The 22,487-nt window shown below is 44.8% G+C and overlaps 1 protein-coding gene and 2 long non-coding RNA genes across 8 annotated transcripts in view; 1 reads left to right on the forward strand and 2 right to left on the reverse strand.

Annotated features, from left to right (window-relative positions):
• Positions 1–9,935: 9,935 nt before the first annotated feature.
• Positions 9,936–19,915, reverse strand: LOC308579934. Of its 2 annotated transcripts, XR_014004647.1 has the most exons (4): positions 19,491–19,915; positions 12,899–13,023; positions 10,957–11,076; positions 9,936–10,158 (listed from the first exon to the last, which is right to left on the reverse strand). It is a non-coding gene; the product is annotated as an uncharacterized lncRNA (long non-coding RNA). The 2 variants fall into 2 exon arrangements; XR_014004648.1 differs by lacking the exon at positions 19,491–19,915 and having other exon boundaries at positions 9,943–10,158; positions 12,899–13,133.
• On the forward strand, positions 16,356–19,497 carry LOC308579935. Its single transcript, XR_014004649.1, has 3 exons — positions 16,356–16,494; positions 18,959–19,078; positions 19,292–19,497. It is a non-coding gene; the product is annotated as an uncharacterized lncRNA (long non-coding RNA).
• Positions 19,916–21,301: 1,386 nt separating the features above from the next.
• Positions 21,302–22,487, reverse strand: part of LOC308581163 (uncharacterized protein) — a 58,614-nt gene continuing 57,428 nt past the window's right edge. For all 5 annotated transcript variants that reach the window (XR_014004880.1, XR_014004881.1, XR_014004882.1 and 2 more), the window contains one exon: positions 21,302–21,546. Coding sequence is in view for 2 of the 5 variants with exons in the window: in XM_081183679.1 (XP_081039805.1) it covers positions 21,429–21,546 (118 nt within the window). In the remaining 3 variants the exon portion in view is untranslated. The remainder of the gene's footprint in view (positions 21,547–22,487) is intronic.

The raw sequence follows: 22,487 nt of genomic DNA on the forward strand, positions 1-22,487 counted from the left end.
AAACCCTCTCATTACAGCTTTACTTGCGTCCCAGATTGTTCTTTTTTCCACCGAAGTGTTCAAGTTTATTTCAAAATAGTCTTTTAAAGTTTTTTGGGCCTTTTTCACAATCTCTTGATCTCTTAGTAGAGTGTCATTCATTCTCCATCTGAAGGAACCGGCTGGAGTAAGTTTCAGTTCCACTTTCAGAGCGTTATGGTCAGAGCAGGTTTTTGGGCAGATTTCCGCTTTTATAGTCTTAGGTGCCTGTCCTCTAGATGTCCAAATTTGGTCTATTCTTGTCCATGACAAATGGGCCTCAGAAAAGAATGTTCCTTCTTTACCTAAGGGGTTCTTTGTCCTCCAAATGTCAATCAAATCCATACTGTCAGTCAGTTCAAAGAAGGTTTTAGGTAGCCTGCCATCTTTAGTTAAATTTTGGTTTTGTGACTTATCCATGTAAGTAGAGACCACCCCATTCATATCTCCCATCAAAATGATGTTAGAATAGTCCAGATAGTCCAGCAATATCTCATGCAGCTTCTTGTAAAATTCCGACTTCCCTTCATTTGGTGCATAGATTCCTACTATCAAAAACTTTTCTCCTTGTGTTTGTATCTTAATTGCCAAAATTCTTCCATGCTCATCTTTAAACAGAAATTTCGGTGACAGGTTCTCCTTTGCATAAATCACTACGCCTCTTTTCTTAACTTTGTCTGATGAAATAAATTCTTGGCCTAATCTTTTGTTGATTAACACTTTCCTATGGAGCCTGGTCACATGGGTTTCCTGCAAGCAGATAATGTCCAATTTTTCTTTTTTCAATATGTGAAAGATCCTCCTTCTTTTTTCCAGGGAATTCCCGCCATTTATGTTCCAACTAAGAAGCTGCAGAGACATCCTGGATCAATCTAAGGATCCTCTTGGGGTGAATCTTCCTTTTCGTCCAGACCCGGAGGTAGAACAGGTGTTGATTCAGGCAAAGATAATGGCCCGGCTCCTGCTACTCCTTTCCGAAGGTCCTCTCCGTAGTCGTTCAAGAATTTTAGTTGGTCTTCTGCTGTTCTGATTTTAACTTTTTTTTCCTTTAAAAATGAAAGAATCCTTGGGGGAATTCCCACCTATAAGGAATTGTGTTGTTTCTCAGTAGTCCTGCTAGGTCCTTATATGTAGTTCTTAAATCCAAAAGTTGTTTCGGGATATCTCTGTAGATTTCTGCTTTTTTACCCTGAATCACCAATGCTTTTTTGAAATGTAGGCCTAATATTTTGTCGCTTTCTTGCCTAGATCTCAAAATGATCAGGCAATCTCTAGCTCTGTCCTTCCTCACCACTCTTCCCAATCTAAAAGCGGTGACAATTTTAAAGTCCTTATCTTCTTCTATGGCCCAGAACTTTGATAATTCTGATGTCAAAAAACCAATCAAATCGTCTTGTTCAAGTTCTGGTATTGCTCGAATTCTAAGATTATTTTCCCGATTTTTCAGTTCCACCATAGACAGATAGGCCTGCTGTTCACTGATTTGCCTGCACAATGGCCTTACTTCCCTTCTTACTTCCTCAGCCTTCTTATTAGCTTCTTCTGCTTTTTGATTTGCTTGTTCAGCCAGTTTCCGATTTTCTAAAGTTGTTGTTTGAAGGTTCCCAATTACTTGTGTATTTTGGGAGACTTGTTCAGTCAGCTTATTGATAGTGGTTGTGACTTGGTCAAACTTTGTGTTTAAAGCTGCCAGCTGGTCCAAAATTTGTTTAGAAACAGGGTCAATCCCTCCTGAAGCCATATCTTTTAAAGCTGGCTCTTGGGCTGACTGAGCAACTTCTCCTTCTTTCAGTGTTAAAGTAGTAGAAATAGTAGGAACAGATGATCTACGTGGCTGTGCAGTCAATGTTGTTTGTAGCAGTTGCTGTTCTGCTTTCATTTTGGCTGCCCTTGCTTTCCTTGTGCCACTCATTCCACAGCTGTCTATGTGTCAAGGTCAAATTGTAAGTCCCATGGGAAAAATAATCCAGAATGTAAACAACCACCAAGAAGATAGTCCAAATAATATGCAGTTCCCAGAGATTTATTAGTCCTAAATCCACTAGAGGGAGCTCCCCAGTAACTCAGTGAGAAAACAAACTTTTTCCACCATTAAACAGCAGCCCAAAAAGGAAAAAAGATTAAAGAGGTACCTTCAATGTCCCTTTATATTTAAAGAGCTTTCCCAAAGTACAACAAAGTTTCAGTAATGGTGCAAGTAGCAGTCTCTTATTTGTACCCAATAACGCTCAAACAGTAGCACATCCACTTTTAGTTACAGTTTCTGCAGTTTGACAGTTCTTATTTTCCTGGCAGCCCCAACATTTGGTTATTTAGCTTTTGTAATCCACTTAAAAAAGGGAGAGGAAAAGTTTCAGTTCAAATCAGATCACTCACCAACAGCTTAGTCCTTTTCCCTTTCAGGTAAACAAATTCCAACTTGCGCGATTATGACAGCTTCCTTTTATAATCCTTTTCAAAGCGCTCCCCGCTTGCAAAAGTTTTTGCTTTGATCTTAGCAGAGTCGGAAGGCGGACTTCCTGTTTTCGCCTCCCGTTTTCAGCCAAATTTTAAGGAAATTTTGTCTCAAATAAATTCTTGTAAATCCTTACTCACGGGTGTAGAATTTTGTAGCCTGATGTTCCAGGAAGAAAGGACAGCGCTCATCAGCAGCAGCCGCGCGGCTTCGCTTCCGGAGAAAGAGCGATGAACTCACAGCACCGCTCCCCCTTCCACGTTCCGGAGCCCCTTACGAGGCTCCTTCACCATTTCTGGGGTCGCTCCTGGTGCCCGCCGAGTCCCACGGCCACGAGCTCACTCTGCCCATGGTTTTTCTTAATGGGTCGTTGCTGTGCCGCAGCGCACGACCCTTTTCCGCGGAGCCCCTCTTCAGAGACCGAAGAGGACCGCCATTGCTGTTTTGCGCCGCCTCCGGAAGTCCATAGTTGCCTTCAAATGGACTTTACCGTCCAGGGGTCCTTTACCTTTTTACTGGGGTATCACAAGCACTTAGGATTGTTGAAATTAAAAGCTGTACGTTCTAGGCCTCAGAGCCAAATCAGCTACTGTACTTGCACACTATGCTCCTGTTTTGGTTTGTGTGGCTCAGTCAACCAAAGAATGTGGAGCTGGGCAGAGAACCCATTCAAAGGAAAGGGCATGCCTCCACAAAAGATAGCATCAGAGAACCACTGAGGTCTGGGACATTCTGTATAGCATCCAGCTAAACTCACATCCCATTAGCATTTGTTAAACAATCAGGACACGATGCACTTAACGGCTCAAGGAACTACCACCCACATCTCTGCTGCTCTTCAGAGCCAGCCCAGAGTCCTCTTGTAGGTGAGCCTGAGGCACAAATTAGGTGCCTCTGAGCCTCATATAATGAAAGTCTTGTTAAGTGAAAGGAATACACTTCCTTCCCATGTAAGACAGCATCATTTGGGAGCTGAGCTCTAGGACATTGTAGGGACGCGGGTGGCGCTGTGGGTAAAACCTCAGTGCCTAGGACTTGCCGATCGCATGGTTGGCGGTTCGAATCCCCGTGGCGGGGTGAGCTCCCGTCGTTCGTGTTGGCTTTTTGCAGTATGGTAGCGCTGCAGAGGGCTTGCTGGGGAGACCATGCATTAAAAAGGGACTCAGAAATAACTTAAAGAAGGTTTTAATAAGAAAAACAAAAACTCCATTTACACTAAATACATCAACAAACCAGACCCAACCACCAACCCATCCCCCAGGGTAATGGGAGAGCTAGGTGCTGCTCCTTATATACTCTACCCAATTGCTGGCATAGTTTAATCAGTACAACTGAGCAGCACCTGCTATGTTTCACAGCTGTAAAGCTGGGTCTCGTTAGTTTGCTCTGGCCCTTGCTCTGGCCCCTTAAAGACACACACAGTGGGTGGAACAATAATGAACCCTTACATGTAAAGAAACCATTCAACAGTTCGGTCCCAGCTCCTGCCCACCTAGCAGTTCGAAAGCACCCTTAAGTGCAAGTAGATAAATAGGTACCGCTATATAGAAGGAAGGTAAACGGCGTTTCCGTGTGCTGCTCTGGTGCCGGTTCACCAGAGCAGCTTCGTCACACTGGCCACGTCACCCGGAAGTGTCTGCTGAGAGTGCTGGCTCCTGGCCTCTAGAGTGAGATGAGCGCACAACCCTAGAGTCTGTCAAGACTGGCCCGTACGGGCAGGGGCACCTTTTCCTTTACCTCTAGGACATTCAGAATCTTGAGTTGGGTCAGTCCCAGCTCCTGCAAACCTAGCAGTTTGAAAGTGCACCAATGCAAACAGATAAATAGGTACCACTGTGGGGGGAAGGTACATTGGTACCTCGGATTAAGAACTTATTTCTTTCTGGAGCTCCGTACTTAACCTGAAACTGTTCTTAACCTGAGGTACCACTTTAGCTAATGGGGCCTCCCGCTGCTGTTGCGCTGCCGCCGCACGATTTTTGTTCTCATCCTGAAGCAAATTTCTTAACCCAAGGTACTATTTCTGGGATAGCGGAGTCTGTAATCTGAAGTGTCTGTAACCTGAAGCTTCTGTAACACGAGGTACCACTGTACGTGGTGTTTCCGTGTGCTCTGGCTTTTGTCGTGTTGTTCTGTTGCTCCAGAAGCGGTTTTGTCATGCTGGCCACATGACCTGGAAAGCTGTCTGTGGTCAAACGCCGGCTCCCTCGGCCTGAAAGTGAGATGAGTGCCTCAACCCCATAGTTGTCTTTGACTGGACTTATCCATCCACGGGTCCTTTACCTTTTACCTTTTTACTGGGGTATCACAATCACTTAGCATTGTTAAAATTAAAAGCTGTATGCTCTGGGCCTCAGAGCCCAATCAGCTTCTGAACTTGCCTACTCTGATGCACCATGCTCCTCTTTTGGTTTGCGTGGCTCCGTCAACCAGGAAATGTGGAGCTGGGCAGAGAACCCATTAAAAGGAACGGGCATGCCTCCACAAAAGATAGCATCAGAGGACCACTGAGGTATGGAACATTCTGTAGAGCATCCAGCTGAACCCACATCCCATTAACATTTGTTAAACAATCAGGACACGATGCACTTAATGGCTCAAGGAACCAACACCCACATCTCTGCTGCTCTTCAGAGCCACCCCAGAGCCCTCTTGTACCTTGAAGCCCATTAGAATGGGTTGAGCAGCCAAGAAGGCCCCTCTCGGCCTTATATAATGACAGTATTGAGCCTCAGACGGAGAGAAGTATTTGAGCTCTTCCTCCTCCTTATTACCAGGAAGCCTAGTCCTCTGTCTCCAAGCAATCACTCTTCAAAACAGTCTTTCTAATCAGACACAGCTTTTTCCTTGCTAACATGAAGCCACGCTTGGCTCAGGTCTGGCTGCTTGGAGTCTGTCTTTTGCTCTGCCTCAGCTGTGGAGGTAAGTCCCACCTGCCAATGGAAAAACATGGTAGGCCACCAGTTCAAATGTGCTGTATGTCCACCACCTATCTTCCTAAGAACTGGCGAACCCGTAAGCTATTTTCTTTCTCTTTTTAGCTCTGGCACCTATTTGGGGATAATGATTGAAAGGCTAACTTTGGAAATAATGCAAACGTTGCCTCGAGAAAGGCTTGGATGCTATTAAGTGTCAGATCTATACAGGAATTATCACCCACCATGCTTGGGTCAGGGTATTGGCAGAGATGATTTCCACAGATCCCGCTATGTCTCCTGTCCTTGTAATCCCTGCACGGTCCCAACTTCAGAAAGTTTTTCAGGGGAATGATGCTCTATTGCACAGGGCGGGGGGGGGGCTTATTTTAACTTTATTTATTTACTTGTTAAAACATTTGATTTTTAAAAACAAAGTAGTTTGCAATAGTCATAAGTGCAGCCTTTCCGCTCCCCAAGCAGTTCAACAACTATTTTTGAAAAAATGTTTAATTGTTTGCATAAACTGGACAGCTTACAATGGCAGCTGCAGACAGTGCTCCTCCTATCATAGCTGCAGTGACACACACACACACACACACACCCCAGTTGGTGCAAACTCTCTGGTGTTAACATCTGTTGATGTTGCCCATACGGCTGTTGTAGGGTTGCCATACGTCGGAAGCAGTGTCCCAGCAGAAATCACTAAAATGTCAGTGAAAATCCAGACATATGGCAACCCATGTCAGCATTATCGTTTTGGGCAATTTTCCTTAAAAATAGCTCAAAAACATCATTATTCTTTTCTCTCTTTTTGTGCAAATTTGTCCCAAAAGCTCAACAAACCTCACTAATAATAATAAGAATAATAGCTCTACAACTTTGGTGTCTAGATTTTTACTTTTTGAAATATGGCAACTCTAAGCTGCTGCTTGGCACCTGCCACTCTCAGGAGGCTCACTAGAGGACCCTTTCTGCAAAGTCTCTACAATGCTGGAGCTGGCTGCACCCTCAGATGCCTGTTATAGGGATGTGGCAGAGTGGAGGGTCCTCCTGGTTGTAGGCAGCCTGAGACGCAGCCAATCACGTTCTGCGGAACTCCGTGGGGCTCCATTTACACCTTCTGTAAGAACCCTCAGTGTCCTTTTTAGACTCAGGGCATCTCAACATTTTTATTTTTATTTTATAATTTTTATTGCAAAGTAAACACATCAATACCAAGCCATACATAAAGAATATGATAAAGAAAAAGAGAAAAATAAAGGGGGAAAGGGGAAAAAAGCAAAGTAGACCGTAAAAGAATAAAGGAAATATAATATTTCAATACAATAAACACTATTTTATAAAATAATAATTGTAATAGACTTCCATCACTCTCACAACACTTCCTTTCACATTTCATATTTTATCTGTATTTCAGTATTACTTTCAATATATTGATTGATATATATATGCATATATGTATGTTTCCCCTTTTCCATTCACGAGGTCATTCTAGACAGCCAAATTTTTACTTTAGAACCTTGTCTTTCTAAATAATCATTCAAGCACTTCCTTTCCTTCTTGACTGTATTCATTGCCTTTAGTCTTATTATATCTGTCAATTTGGCCAGTTCCAAATATTCACATAATTTACATAACCATTCTGCTTTGGTCGGTACCTGGGTACCCTTCCAGTACTTAGCCACCAGGATTCTCGCCGCTGATGTCACGTAGTATTTTCTCTAGAAATATCACTATTCAATACTCCCAAAACGTATGTTTCTGGTCTTTTGCTATGTGAAGTTCTTAGTAACTTTTTTATTTCTTCATGGATCATGTCCCAGAACTTTCTGATCAGCATTTTTCTTCTTTGAAGGAAACAACTAGTTTGGTGACTTAGAAGCCCAGGGAGGGACAAGACATGTAAATAGAAAAGCCTTTCTTACAGCAGATGCCTTTCTCTCTCTCTCTCTCTCTCTCTCTCTCTCTCTCTCTCTCTCTCTCTCTTTCTTTCTTTCTTTCTTTCTTCTTCCATTGACAGCAAATGCCATAATCTGTAGTGTGTGCGATTCAGAGGGTGAAGGACAGCCGTGTGTACCAGTTCCCCCATATGTACAAAAATGCCCTGATGATCCACGTACAGGACATCCTCCAGCCTGCGTCTTGTACAGAATCACTTCAAGTGAGTGGTCCTTCTTGTCTTTCTCTCCCCCTTATTTTCAGTGCATTCCCATGGGTGGGTGGAGGGGCATGGCTAGTATGACTGGGTGCAGAGGAGGTCGGGGATCTTGCAATTTCAGCAGAACAAGAACTACGAGAGAAGCACCTCGTTCCAATGGGAGCTCTAAGCTACGCTAATGCGAAACCTGATTCCAAGCCCTCAGTCACATGACGGAACGTATTCCCCTGGAAATTCTTTGAACCAACAATACCTGCAAGCAGTAGGAAAAACATGAGTTTTCTAAGTTTACTTATAATTCTCCAGTCAAACTCTAGCATGCCAAGGCACAGAAAGGATCCTGGATAAGTCCATGTGATACAGACCACCTGGCTGAGGTATCTCAAGTCAGAGGTCAGGTTGGGCCCTCTAGCCAGTGGCATCCGAGTTGCAATGCTTCACCTAATGTCATGGGAAATTTCCATTCATTCTTGAGGATAAATGGGGGTGTCGGTTGCTGTACCTGGGAACAGTGGTAGCAAAAACCTGCCTTTCAGCACAGACCCCAAGTTTCCCCAGCTGTCCCTGGTGGGGACCTTGCCATGAGCGGATCCTTCCATCACGCATCTTTCGCTAGATTCTAACAGTAACCCAGATACTTTTCTTTCTCTTCCCAGTGGTAACTAAACATGTGTTGCGCTACTACAAACGATGCGGCTTCTATGCCAGAGGCTGCAGAACTCGAAAGGTCCACCATAGTGTAAAGCAATTGCATGAGCTCCACTGCTGTAATGACAGAGACCACTGCCTTTGAATGCAGTCTAAGGAAGATGCTGTATTAAAAGAACTCTGATGTGAACAAAGGTCTGTGCGTTACTTTGCTGTGTGGGGATGTCTATGTGAGTGGTCTCTGTGTGGGCCCAGTGGCATGCAGTGGTCTTGGCAGGCAAGTGGATGGGCATGCTTTTTTAAAATATAAAATAAAAAAATTCTGTGCCACATTTCAGCATTCTTGGAGGCCCAGGAGGAGGGGAGCTTGTCACAGCTGGAGGAGAAGACTCCCCGGCTTCTTCAGCAGTCCCTTGATCACCACTGCCGTCCTTTGCTTCAGCCTTGGAGTCTGAACTGCTCCCTGTCACAGGCTCTTCTCGCTCACTAAACCCTGTTGCCCCTTTAGCTTCGGACACCTCCTCTCACCAATCTTCTCCGTTTGACCTCTGTGTCACCAATCCCCGGACTCTGAGCCTTCCTCCTCTGGGGATTCCCCCAGCTGGAGCCTCCCCACCCCTGCTGACAGCCCTCTTCATTACCACCTTGGGGAAGGGGCACTCTTCACAGTGACATAGCACTAACCTCATTGCTGTGGGAAACTTCTTGCCCTCAATTCATTGAACTCTTTCCCCTAACACACTCTGCCCATATTGTAGTGTGCTTTGTTTTCCCCTGTATTTTCAGGATACTTCTAACTTTTAGCAATCTGAATGCCACAGGTAGCTAAATTCAAGGTGCTGCTCTCCCATGAAGGGATTAATCTATGCCAGCTCCCCACCCTTTCAGTGTTTCCCGATGCTGGTGACAGCTTGCAACAGCCTCCTGTGCATTTCCGAGCACAATTCAAAGTATTGGTGCTAACCTTTAAAGCCCTAAACAGCCTCGGTCCAGTATACCTGAAGGTGCGTCTCCACCTCCAGCGTTCTGCCCGGACACTAAGGTCCAGCATCGAGGACCTTCTGGCGGTTCCCTCGCTGTGAGAAGCCAAGTTACAGGGAACCAGACAGAGGGCCTTCTTGGTAGCGGCACCCGCCCTGTGGAACACCCTCTGATCAGATGTCAAAAAGAAAAACAACTACCAGATTTTTAGAAGGCATCTGAAGGCAGCTCTGTTTAGGAAAGCTTTTAATGTTTAATAGGTTATTGTATTTTAATATTCCGTTGGAAGCTGCCCAGAGTGGCTGGAGAAACCCAGCCAGATAGGCGGGGTATGAATAAATTATTATTATTATTATTATTATTATTATTATTATTATTATTATTATTATTATTATGCAATGTGCCATCCTCTTCCTGGTGTCATGCCCAAGTGAAGAGCTGCCACGACGACTGCCTCCACCACCAACACCACATAAGCATATAGAGTTTTATTATTGCAATACAAACGCTTTATGCTGGTTTTCCTATACAACATCAACGAACAGAAACAAGGGAAAGATTTATTCCTTCAGAGAAAGAGAGAGGAGAGACTGCAAACCCTGCGCTGCCCCCAAATTTGTTCCAGACGGCTGAGGGAACCCCTAGAACGTATGCAATGGTCACATAGGAGGGAGCCTTATTGCAAAAGTGGAAGTCCTTGCACTGGCAGGACACTTAACTTAGCACTACCTCAGATACAACTCACAAGAGCACATCTGAACAAAAACTGGGGTTGCCATATGTCTGGAAGCTTTTATGTTCGGATCATCTTCACTATACACTTCACTGGACCATTCCATGAGGCATCAAACACCCATTTTCATCACAGCAGGCAAAAGCGTAGATTTCTTTTCTGTCGTCGCTCAGGAATTTGCGCCTGCACTTCTTTGTGGCTTTGGAAATGCAGTTCCTACGTATATGTTTTATGGTATCTGTTTCGGCTGTGGAGACAAAGGCCAAATGAACGTGCAGGATACGTCCTCGGTACAAGTAGAATGCTAAGCCAGGCTGGTCCACCCATGAGGCAAGGGGAGGTAACCGCCTCAGGCGGCAGGATCCACGGGGGCAGCAGAACTGGCCTCCATCACCCACCACTGCTCCCACGGTGCCAATGACAGCTGCAGCATGCACTTTGAAGGCCACATATGGCTCCTCCTTGGCAGCTCCCATCACCATACTGCCTCCACTCTCAGTAATTAGGAGGTACTGCTGGTCTCCTCCCACCACCACAGGTAAAGGACCCCTGGATAGTTAAGTCCAGTCCAAGATGACTATGGGGTTGTGGCGCTCATCTCGCTTTCAGGCCGAGGGAGACAGTGTTTGTCCACAGACAGCTTTCCATGTCATGTGGCCAGCAGGACTAAACCGCTTCTGGTGCAATGGGACACTGACAGAAACCAGAGCATATGGACACACTGTTTATCTTCCTGCCACAGAGGTACCTATTTATCTACTTGCACTGGTGTGCTTTCGAACTGCTAGGTTGGCAGGAGCTGGGACAGAGCAACAGGAGCTCACCCCGTCACAGGGATTCAAACCGCCGACCTTCTGATCGGCAAGCCCAGGAGGCTCAGTGGTTTAGACCACAGTGCCACCCACCCCAGCAATAATTCAAAACATACAAAAAGTCAGAATGGTGGACTGAAATTAAAACAACACCTGGAGAGCCAAAGCTTCTCCACAGCTGTTTTAGGGTTTGGAGCAGAGACAATAGCAAGCACCCTCGACAGAATCCTTACCATCAATAGTTATTAACTGCAAGCAATATCCATCCGTCATTGTGCAATTGCTTCTTCTAGGCCAGCACTGCATGCTCACCTCCGGCACCAGTTTGCAGACCTGGCAGTTGATTGCTACTGCTGTAAAAGAAATGCCTCATTTCAGCTCTTCCTGGCAAGCAACCTGCCTAGGTGAGAAGGGTCTAAGAAGAGTTCTGCTGTGCCAGAAGAGCAGCCCCAGACATCCACCAAGCTCACCGTCTCGTTTTTTGCAGCGACAAGCTGGGTGCTTCCCAGAACCCTCCCACAAATTTATTTGCAACATTTCTGCCCTGCCCATTCAGGGGCTGATAGCAGACCTTGGGGAAAATTCTAAGCCCCTTGAATGGGAGCTGAGCTATAAAAGCAAATCCCTGTTTCCAAAGCGCATGTGTCTTCTTGAGTTTTTGGGGTATGTGAAAGGGAAATAGCTAGCTAAGGGGAAGAAGTGTACTAAAAGTGGGTTCTTTGAAAGGGGGGAGAAAATAGATTGTGCCATTTGATCTATCTATCTATCTATCTATCATCTATCATCATCTATCATCATCTATCATCATCTATCATCATCTATCTATCTATCTATCTATCTATCTATCTATCACCTATCTATCTATCACCTATCTATCTGTCTATCTGGCTGTCTGTCTATCATCTTTCTATCATCTATCTATATCTATCTATCATCTATCGGTCTATATCTACCTGTCTATCTATCTATCTATCTATCTATCTATCTATCTATCTTTCTATCTATCTATCTACCATCTATCTATATCTATCTATCATCTATCTATCTCTATCTATCTATCTATCTATCTATCATCTATCTATCTATATCATCTATCGATCTACATCTATCTATCATCTATCTATCTATCATCTATCTATCTATCTATCTATCTATCTATCTATCTATCTATCTATCTATCTATCTATCTATCTCTATCTATCATCTATCTATCTATCTATCTATCTATCTATCATCTATCTATCTCTATCATCTATCGATCTATCATCTATCTATCTATCATATATCTATCATCTATCGATCTATCTACAGTGGTACCTTGGTTCTCAAACTTAATCCATTCCGGTGTCTTGGGCGAGAGGTCGGCAGAAAAGGAGTAGGGAGGGAAAGGCATAGTGAAAACCCAGGTACAAAGGAGGCTGCAGAACAGGAGGAGCTGGATGCTTGAGAATTGTGTGTGAAATTAAGTGTGCATAGTTTAAAACTGCAAGCTTGCTTCAAATTTTAGTTTAAAGAAACCATGTTGGACCTGATCCACTTAAACATGGCATGTTTTTAATGCTGGGAGCCGGCCAGAGTGGCTGGGGAAACTCAGCCAGATGGGCAGGATATAAATAATAAATTATTGTTATTGTTATTATTATGGGGCAGCAGTACTAAGCAGATTGCTTCATCGGCACACAGATTTCTCCTTGCACCTTTGAAATCCCCCCAGGGAAACACAAAATCTGTTTCAGGGCTTTCTCCAAACTTTCCAGAGCAGCTTCTGTTTTTAGATGTCAGTGGCTCACCCTGGGACCTTACCGTAATCAATAAAAATAAAAAATACGTTACTAACATGAAGAATAAAAGGCTCAAATAATAGTTGGAACAATCCCCACTAGTTGGAGGTCTCCTCCTCCCCTCCATACCCAACGTATCACTGCATTCTCCTAGAGAGAACCTCCTGCAAGGGACCATGTTATCAGGAGGTCCGTTCCACACCATTTAGGTCTTTGGTGTGTTGTGGCACCTGCCTACCCTTTGGAATTCCCTCCCCTCCATTTTTAGGCGGTTGCCACCTCTGCTGTCTTTTCAGCACCTGCTGACTTTCTGAAAAAGTATCCCCCCCCAAAAAAAAAGGGATTCCGAGCACTGGTGTTGTAACTCCCCTCCTATCTCATAAGCGGGACTTACCTCCTAGCGCAAAGCAGAGGGTAACACAGGCAGCAAGTAGCCAAAGCTTAGCCAAGTGTGGCCTCTGGGTCTGCAGGGTGAAGCCATAACACATCGTCCAGCCTGTTGGCATGGAGAAGGAGAAACTGACCTGACCTCTTGCTGCTGTGGACTCTGTTATGGAGCTCACACTCCTGGACCTATGCTGCTCCTGGCAGTACAACCTGGCTTCACCACCACCACCACCCGCAGCTGGACACCTGGAGGTCTCCTCCTACCTCTGCCAGTTATCCTATCCTGGCTGGGGACACGTTGGCAGGAGATTTGGCCAGGGAGGGACCGCCCTGCCCACACAATAGAGGGCAGAACTTACTTGGGAATCCTCAGTCAGCTCCAGAGCTTCTCCTCCCCTGCCCTCCCTCAGTTAAGCCTTCTTTTGCAGGTTAACCTCTTCTTCATAGGTCAAAAGCATCTGTCAAAAGCTTATACTTAATTCTCGGTTTCTTCCCTTGCCAGACAAATTTCGAAAGTCTCTTTTGCCATATATTGAATTGTCCTGTTCCGGTGATAATCGGGATTGTTTGAAATAAAAATAACATTCTTGGTAGCACGCTCATTTTTGTAGCAGAAATTATTCCCGTAAATGATAATTTCATTCTTCCCCAAATTTCCAAATATCTTTTGACTTCATTCCACACTTTTTCATAATTATCCTTATACAGATTTATATTTTTAGATGTGAGCCAGACTCCCAGATATTTTACTCTCTTTTTTTTTTTTTTGCTATCATCATTCCTGTTTTCTGTTGCAGTTCCTCTATTTCCTTACTATCCATATTCTTAGTTAATAATTTTGTTTTGGATTTATTGAGTATAAAACCCGCTAATTGCCCAAATTCTTCTATTTTCTCCAGTGCTTCCACTGTGCTGGATATCAGTGGTTCTAATGTCAGTACTAGATCATCAGCAAAGGCCTTTAATTTATATTCTTTTCAACCAATACCAATCCCCTTTATTTCCTTAGTTGCTTCTAAGTTTCTTGTCAGGACCTCAAGGACTGTTATAATGGTGACAACGGGCACCCCTGTCTACTTGCTTTTGTAATCTCAATCTTGTCGGTCAGTGTTCTATTGACTGATAACTTAGCATATTGTTCAGAGTCAATAGCCTGAATACCATTAAGAAACGTTGGACCCATATTCATAAGTTCTAAGTTTCTTTTCATAAAATACCAAGACACATTATCAAATGCCTTCTCAGCATCTATAAATATCAAAGCTGCTTGTTTATCTTTCCTGGAACCCAAATATTCAATTAAATCAATTATATTTCAAATTTCTATATACCTCTATATTTATATTTACCACATTTGCCTCCCAAAATAAAATCTAATGCGTGCACCTACTCTGTGTACACATTACCAGCCTGTTCTGGATCAAAGTCATGCTGCAAGATTCCATCTTCTTGTCTGGCTCTCCCTAAATGTTCTGTTCTGTTATTATCATCCCACATTTCAAGCGTTAGGTTTACAAAGCAGAGCAATCAATATGCAGTGACTGCAGTGAATGGGAGCTTTTAGGCTTTTTTAAAACACACACACACACACAACATCACAACCCAAGCACAGAATTTCCATGTGCCTTGAAGTGTATCCAGTGATGAGGCTCAGTGGACAGAACTGAGATGACCATTTGATAGACCAGAAACAAAATATTTGGCTTCCCTTGTACTCATTGCGCCACCTGTGAAGACTGTTCAAACGGAACTGGATTCATTTGACCCATGCTCACTAAGAGCTGATCTGGTACTGCACACAACACAACCCAGCTGCAATCCTACACAATGTGGGTGACTAAGCCCCACTGATTTCTGAGTAAACAGGCATAGGGTTGCAGTGCAGATCTAAATCACTTATACAAACATACAAGTTGAGCTCAGGTGGATCCAGCCAAAGGCTTGTGCAGTCCACCATCCTGCTCACTCCCTGCCCATGGGCAGTCCACAAGTGGGGCATAATTGCACTCTCTCACTTACGATCTCCAGCAACAGGTATGCAGAGAGAGAGATAGTACCCCAGATACCATACAGGCATTGTGATTAGCAGGTATGATAGCCTTAGGCTCCATGGAGAATCATTTATGTTGCCAAAAGGCAAAATTGCACCGGCATTTACATGGCCTTTCAGCTGCCTTGGCTCAAGACATATGGTCTGGTCTAAGCAATGTAAGGCCTGGCCTTTCCTGGCCTGACTATACTGGCTACCAGTTAATTTCCATGCCTAATTAAAAGTGCTAGGTTTGATCTATGCAGCCTTATGCTGCTCAAGACCCCAATACCATAAGAATCACCTCTCACCACACAAATTATGTTTTATATGTGCTGTAATCTGCCCAGAGTGGTTGGGGAAACCCAGCCAGATGGGTGGGGTATTATTATTATTATTATTATTATTATTATTATTATTATTATTATTATTATTATTACCCAGGCCCTGTGTTCTTCCCTGCTGTCTTCTACATACACCCTGATTTGAATGTTTGGGGTCAGTTGGCTCTGATTCTGATTCTCCTTCCTTCTTTTCTTGTGATATTTTAAGTTATATGCTGTTAAACCTCTATCTATGAGGCTCAATGGTTGTGAAGGGCAGAGCTGAGATGGCCATTTGATAGAGCTAAAAGCCAAATGTTCAGCTTCCCTGGTACTAATTGAGCCACCTGTGAATACGGCTCACTGGGTTTCTTTTACACATGCTGTTCTTGCTAAGGGCTGATCCGATAAGAGAGAGAGAACAACAACACAGATATACTACTGTATTTTTTGCACCATAACACTCACTTTTTTCCTCCTAGAAAGTAAGGGGAAATGTCTGTGCGTGTTATGGAGCGAATGCCTACGGATGACAGGGGGATCTGCTGCAGTCGTGAGCAGAGGATCCATGGCTACATCTTGCACCAAAAAAAATATGCACCCACTGTTGCCTGGGGTCACAATGGTGCAAAAACATGGTTACAAAGCATGGATCCACATGGATCCTCAGGATTTTTGCATTGGGCCACCCCAAACTCACCGTCAGATCACATGTCTGTGGCTGCAGCATGAACCACAAAAATCATACACCCACTGTTTCATTTAGAATATTTTTTTCTTGTTTTCCTTCTCTCAAAACTATGTGCGTGTTATGGTCAGGTGCGTGTTATAGAGCAAAAAATACGGTATATAATCTGCCACATGTAGAACTGGGATGGATTAACCTGGTTCGTCATCAGGGTCAGACGTCTGCCTGTCCTAAAGCGCCATTGTGTGTTACTGCAGCTATCAAGCCCAGGTTGATCAGGTGACCTGAGAGAAGCCAATAAGGCTTCATCTGGACTTATATAATAGATGGCTCTTTCTAGGCTTCTCCACTCAACCAACCAAGCTGCCCAGCTGCCAGGGTGGTAGAAACCCGACTGCCCACAGAAGAAAAAAAGGGAACCCAGTGGCACGATCTCTTTTTCTCTCTCTTCATACCAAAGGGCTATAAAATGGGTTACAGCTTCATCCTGGAGATTCAAGAGCCTCGTGTGGCTCCAGCTTGGCTGCTTGCTGTCTGCGTTATGCTCTGCCTCATGCCAGGAGGTAAGTCCCACCTACACATAGGTGCCAACTCGAAGGGTCCCAGGTCCCCTCGGCCCCCAATAAAATATTTGCAGGGACAGCTCCAAAGTTGATGGGCATTGCTGCCTTTCTTGCTTTTCCACATTTGGACCTCATTTCCCAACAAGGCCTGTAAAGGAATTTCTGAAAGGGTTGCTGGATGGCATAGGAGCTGGGATTGGTCAAACACCTCTAATATCGTTTTTATGGCCTTTGCGGTTGAAGCTAGAAGGGGTAGCTGCACAGTGGAGGGGCATGGAGCAAGCAGAGGAAATCATAGCCCTTCAACTTCCAAACAAGAAGAAGCATGTGAGATTTGTGTTCTCTGGCTACTTCTGCAAAGTTTGTGTGTGTGTGTGTGTTGCATGGTCTGTCCGCCATAAGATGCATAGATTGCTTAATCAAAAGAGAAAAATCCCTAAGTAGTTTTCATCTAACAATATGTGTGTGCACGCATATATAGAAAGACCAACAAAAATTAGTCTTCCTGTTCCTATATATGCATAAAGACCAATAAAATTAGTAATATTTCAAACAAGTGAAGACATAATAAAAGTATGCGTCTGGATAGGTTTGCTGCAAGAAATATGTTTTTAGCGGGTGTCTGAAACAGGTGGCCAGACTAGAAGATAGGTTCCTTGCAGATCTGGAATGAAGATACATCTTTTTCATCCCCTGCCCCGTGATGTGGCATTTGGTACATTCCATTCCACTGATTCTCTATCAGAGACACTTCTCCCCACAGTTTCCCTGTGGGTACATGGCTGTTAGCCCCTGCTCCATGATTTTGCATCCAACATTCCCTTTTCTCCCTCCCCTACTGATAAGCCCTCCTTTTCTCCTACCCCACCATGAATCCCACAACCACATTTGTTCTGATTTAACGTGGCACAATCTACTTTCCTCCCCGTTTCAAGGAGCCCATTCTCAAGGAAATCACTTTTAGTACCCTCCTGCTCTAAATCCCAGCAAGCAGGCGCCGTGTCCAGGAGACCCCAGAGGGCAACCCCCACCATTTCTCACCCAGGGAGATCAGCAGCGCCTCCTATTCCCCAAGAGGCCACTCTTTCTTTGGTGATCACTCGTAGATGAGTAAGATTGTCTTCCATAAACACAGTTTTAACAAAGGGTCCATTGGTGACTGCGGAGGCCAATTCTGGATCCACATGACCTTCCACAGTGGGGACATAGGTTTCCGGGCGGGAGTTGATCACAGTGAGGGTTTGCCAAAAGTGCCTTCCTCTTAGCTAGTTTCTCCTTTTCTCCCTGAGTTTGAACGTCTTCGAAGCCCACAACACCTTTGGTAAAGGCTGTTCTCCATTTGGGCACTCGCAGGCCAGTGTTTCCCAATTGTGTGTGTTTATACTACACTGTTAAGGATTTACCTTGGCAGAGTCTTTAAACTTCTTTTGTTGACCACCAGCATTACGCTTTCCATTCTTAAGTTCGGAATAGAGTAGTTGCTTTGGAAGACATCCGCACAACATGACTGGTTCAACGAAGTTGATGTTGAAGAATCATTGCTTCAACACTGGTGATTTTTGCTTCTTCCAGTACGCTGGCATTAGTTTGCCAAGAGAATAGAGGCGGCATTGAGGGTGGGCTTCTGAGCTCCAAGGAGGCACTGCTGTTCTGGCAGCGGCAGCAGTACTGAACAATGCATTCCTTGAAGGCCAGATCTGCTGCCCTTGTGGCTCCTGCCGCCTGAGGTCATCACCTCACCTTGCCTCATGGGTGGATAGGCACTACCACCATCCTCCCAAACTCTTCCTTTCCCTCTCAGACCACGTCTATCTGTGTTGACATTTCAGGGCGGAAATGGTGTAAATAAATATGTTGGAGAAACATCTGGCTAGTGACTACAAAAACACATACAAGATGCTGAGCTTGGTGGATGTTTGGGACCTTTCATCTGCAGAAGAAAACTATTCTTATATCTTTCCCACATGTCTGGGACTAGCAGAGGAGGAATGGTGGAGACTGCCTCCCCATCCTGACCCTTCCAGGGAGGAGGAAGTAGAAGATGGTTTAGATTTACAACAGGGGTTTGAGGGAGGTTGTAGCTCAAAGGCAGATGAGGGGAGAAGCTGGGATAGCCAGAACAGCACCCAGCTGACACGTCATTGGAAAGCATTCCAGATGCTGGTGAGCCTTAAAAGTAGGAGAGCAAATAGCTCAAAGACAGAGGGCACATAGCAGCACCAGTAGAGGAGATGGACGGGGAAGTGGGAGAGACAGGGCGGGTGGAGATTCACTCGGGACAACGCCATTATCCAAGAGGCTGGGTTCTATAGCCTCTCTCTCTAAAGATTGAAATAAAAAAGGATGGTAAGAAACTTTTCCTTGTCTTTATACTTTCCTGGGCAACCAGCCCGGGGCTGCTGACAGCATCCTGACACCACATTAGGGATGGTGAAAGAGTTACAACAATGTGTCTCTTTTGCAGCAGAAGCCATAAAATGCAATTACTGCACTATTACTAATCCAGACATCAATAGGACGTGCTGGCCTCCACATACCTGCACAATCCCTGATGGATACTGCTTGACCATATTATTTTACGAAGGTAAGGATTACTCTGTGGGTACTTACAATCCCTCTGGACATTCCAGGATCAAATCAGAAAATGGGATGGCTTCTGCAATTCCGGGACTGTTACTTGAAAATTGGGGCACTTGGAGGATATGTTATTTCCCGAAAAGAGACTAGTGGCTACACTTCACACTTTGCTTGTACTGAGGACATATCCTGTCCTTTCACCTATCCTTTTTCTCCCCAGCCCGCCCAGGAGGTGCCTTGATATATGTAGATAAGAGGTGCATATCCAAAAAAACAAAGGTATGCGGAATTGAACAGATAAGTGGGGACAAAAAACTACGCCGTGCCTTTGTCTGCTGTGATGAAAATGACAAGTGTTTGATGCCTGGAAGAAAACCAGCATAAAAGGAAGAGGACTTGCATCTCTGATTTTCCCCCACCTTTGACATTTAAATTGTAGATATTGTCAGGAACTGCTGCTCATGCCCCATGTGATAACCCACATAGCTATGTCTTCTTCTTGTAGAGCCTTCTGGCTCTGGCTGACTCCACCCACCCAGGCTCCCCATTGGCTCCTCCTGGGCAGGAAGTGGCTTAAGGGCCCCTCTAGGCTGGTGTTGTAATGCAGGTGTCTCCTGCAACATGTTTACTATCATAATTAGCTTTATTATTCCCTTTCTAGAAATACATGTAGCCAAAAAAAACCAAACATATACCCTCACACACCCCCAAGAAACATTCCATGAATCTGCTGTACAATCATGTAAATGATATAGTCAAAAAATATGCTTGTAAGTAGTTTAGAATTGCTTATATCTGTCAGGTGTCTTCCACTCTCTTTGTAGATTGTCCCAGAGTAAGCCATGCTCTAAGATGCTTTGCTCCTTTTCCATAAGGGCAATATTTCATATTCTGTCTCACCATCCCTTTAAAGTTAGTAGCTGTTCACAATATTGTGTTGTTATGTTTCTAGCTGCAGACATGGCAACGATTAGCAGGTCCTTGAAAAATAAATTCCTACGGTCATCTATTAACAGATTTAATAAAGCCAGCTCCTGCAGCATATTCTTGATGCAACAATAGTGCATGTTGTTGGTGTTTAGTCATTTAGTCGTGTCCGACTCTTCGTGACCCCATGGACAAGAGCGCGCCAGGCACTCCTGTCTTCCACTGCCTCCCACAGTTTGTTAGTATAATAGTGCATAGTGGTCCTAAAGCAAACAGTCTACCGTATTTTTCGCCCCATAGGATGCACTTTTCCCCCTCCAAAAATGAAGGGGAAATGTGTGTGCATCCTATGGGGCGAATGCAGGCTTTCGCTGAAGCCTGGAGAGCGAGAGGGGTCGGTACGCAGCGACCCCTCTCGCTCTCCAGGCTTCGCGCAGCTCTCCGCAAGCCTTGGGGAGAGTTGCCTGCATGCCGAAGGTTGGGCGCTCTGAGCTCAGTGCCCCCAGACTTCGCGCAGCTCTCCGCAAGGCGCGGGAGCCCTGCGCTGGGCTCCCATGGCTTGCAGAAAGTTGCCTGTTCTGGGGCCGGGGGAAGCTCGGGTTTCCCCCGCCCCAGCCCCGCACCTGGGGGGGGGGAATAATTTTTCCCCCTTTGTTTCCCCCCCCAAAAACTAGGTGTGCCTTATGGGACGGTGCATCCTATAGGGCAAAAAATACATTGGTCAACGTCTAAAAGATATCGAGCATCAGAAAAACCTGGCCACTATAAGGAAATTCTGCCCTTCAGTTTCCACCTCTCCATTTTGATTCTCTGGCCCCATATCTGCACAAACTTATTATCCCAAAATACAGGTGTGCTTTTACACTTGCAAGACTGGATGTTTTGCCATCTACGGTACTTGAGGGTTGATTCCAAAAGATCCCACCTGAGAAACGTCTTTTCCCCTGTGGAGACGGTAGCACCGAAACAGCGGCACACGTCCTCCTGTCCTGTACTCTCTACAAAGACCTGAGGAACGAGATCATCACCCCACTCGTACTAACCATCCCAGGGCGCTCAACCACTGCCACAATGTCCTTTCTTCTATCAGATCAAAATGAGCAGATAACAGCAAAGGTTGCTAGGTTCATAGCAGGGGCAATCAGAATAAGGGCCACTAACTGACTGCTGACTGCAAACCAGGCCATTGAAGGTGACTGTTGTTGCTAAGCATTAATCAATGGTGCCAGAGGCCCTCCAAGTTTAATGGACAAGTGGATGCAAGAAAGACACACACACATATAACGGCATTACGCCTATTGTTTTATTAAACATTAGTTTCCTTTCATTTCTTAAGCCGAGGATGTTTTGCCTCCGAGACACGCCACTGAACTGCAGGAATCATTCTGGATTTCAGAATCACCAGTTTCTAACACCAACGCAAGGCGACTTTAAATGGCGGCACTGCTGCCATCCAAACTCTGAACTGGTCCCTTCGATGTTGTCGCAGGCGCCTCCGTGCTTTTCAGCTTTTCAAACTGGCTTATTTCTTCATTATCAAAGTTCTTCCTGTAAAGACACCAATGCACACTGGGTTTTGTTTTTTGTTTTTTTAAAGGCAGTGAAAAGCCGCAAGATCAACCATAATAACAATAATAATAATAATAATAATAATAATAATAATAATAATAATAATAATAATAATAATTTATTATTTATACCCCGCCCATCTGACTGAGTTTCCCCAGCCACTCTGGGCGGCTCCCAATCAAGTGTTAAAAACAATACAGCGTTAAATATTAAAAACTTCCCTGAACAGGGCTGCCTTCAGATGTCTTTGAAAGATAGGATAGCTGCTTATTTCCTTCACATCTGAAGGGAGTAGTGGGCGCCACTACTGAGAAGGCCCTCTGTCTGGTTCCCTGTAGCCTCACTTCTCGCAATGAGGGAACCGCCAGAAGGCCCTCGGCGCTGGATCTCAGCGTCCAGGCTGAACGATGGGGGTGGAGACATTCCTTCAGGTATACTGGGCCGAGGCCGTTTAGGGCTTTAAAGGTCCATCTCCTCCCTACACTAGCTCCCAAGCATATACCAGTTGTATACTGGTTTGTTCAGTAGGACTTTCTCTCTTTTGTCTGCTTTAGTCAAGTGCCTCTGCTACGCTGTCACAGGGATTAAAGGCCGATGAACAACACAATCCTATACAAGTCCACACAGAAGTACATCCCTGTGGCGTTTGCCCTGCTAGGTGTGTGACATCATACTGGGTTCATAAGGAAAGGGTTAACTAATTTAAAATGACTAACCAATAGGAACCCAAGGGGAGGAGTTAGAGTTGTTAAGAAGTCAGTCTGGAGTTAGAGAAGAGATGGAGAGGATAAGTCTGTGGGTTGGGCTAGTCTGATGTGAGAGAGTGAGAGAATAGGTTAAGAGGAGCCGGTCAAACAGTTGATATAATCAGTCAGAAGGTATTAGGAAGGTATAGGCTGGTAAAGAAAGTAAAGAAACTG

Source organism: Podarcis bocagei (assembly GCF_964188305.1).
Source record: "Podarcis bocagei genome assembly, chromosome: 2".
Taxonomy (NCBI): domain Eukaryota; kingdom Metazoa; phylum Chordata; class Lepidosauria; order Squamata; family Lacertidae; genus Podarcis; species Podarcis bocagei.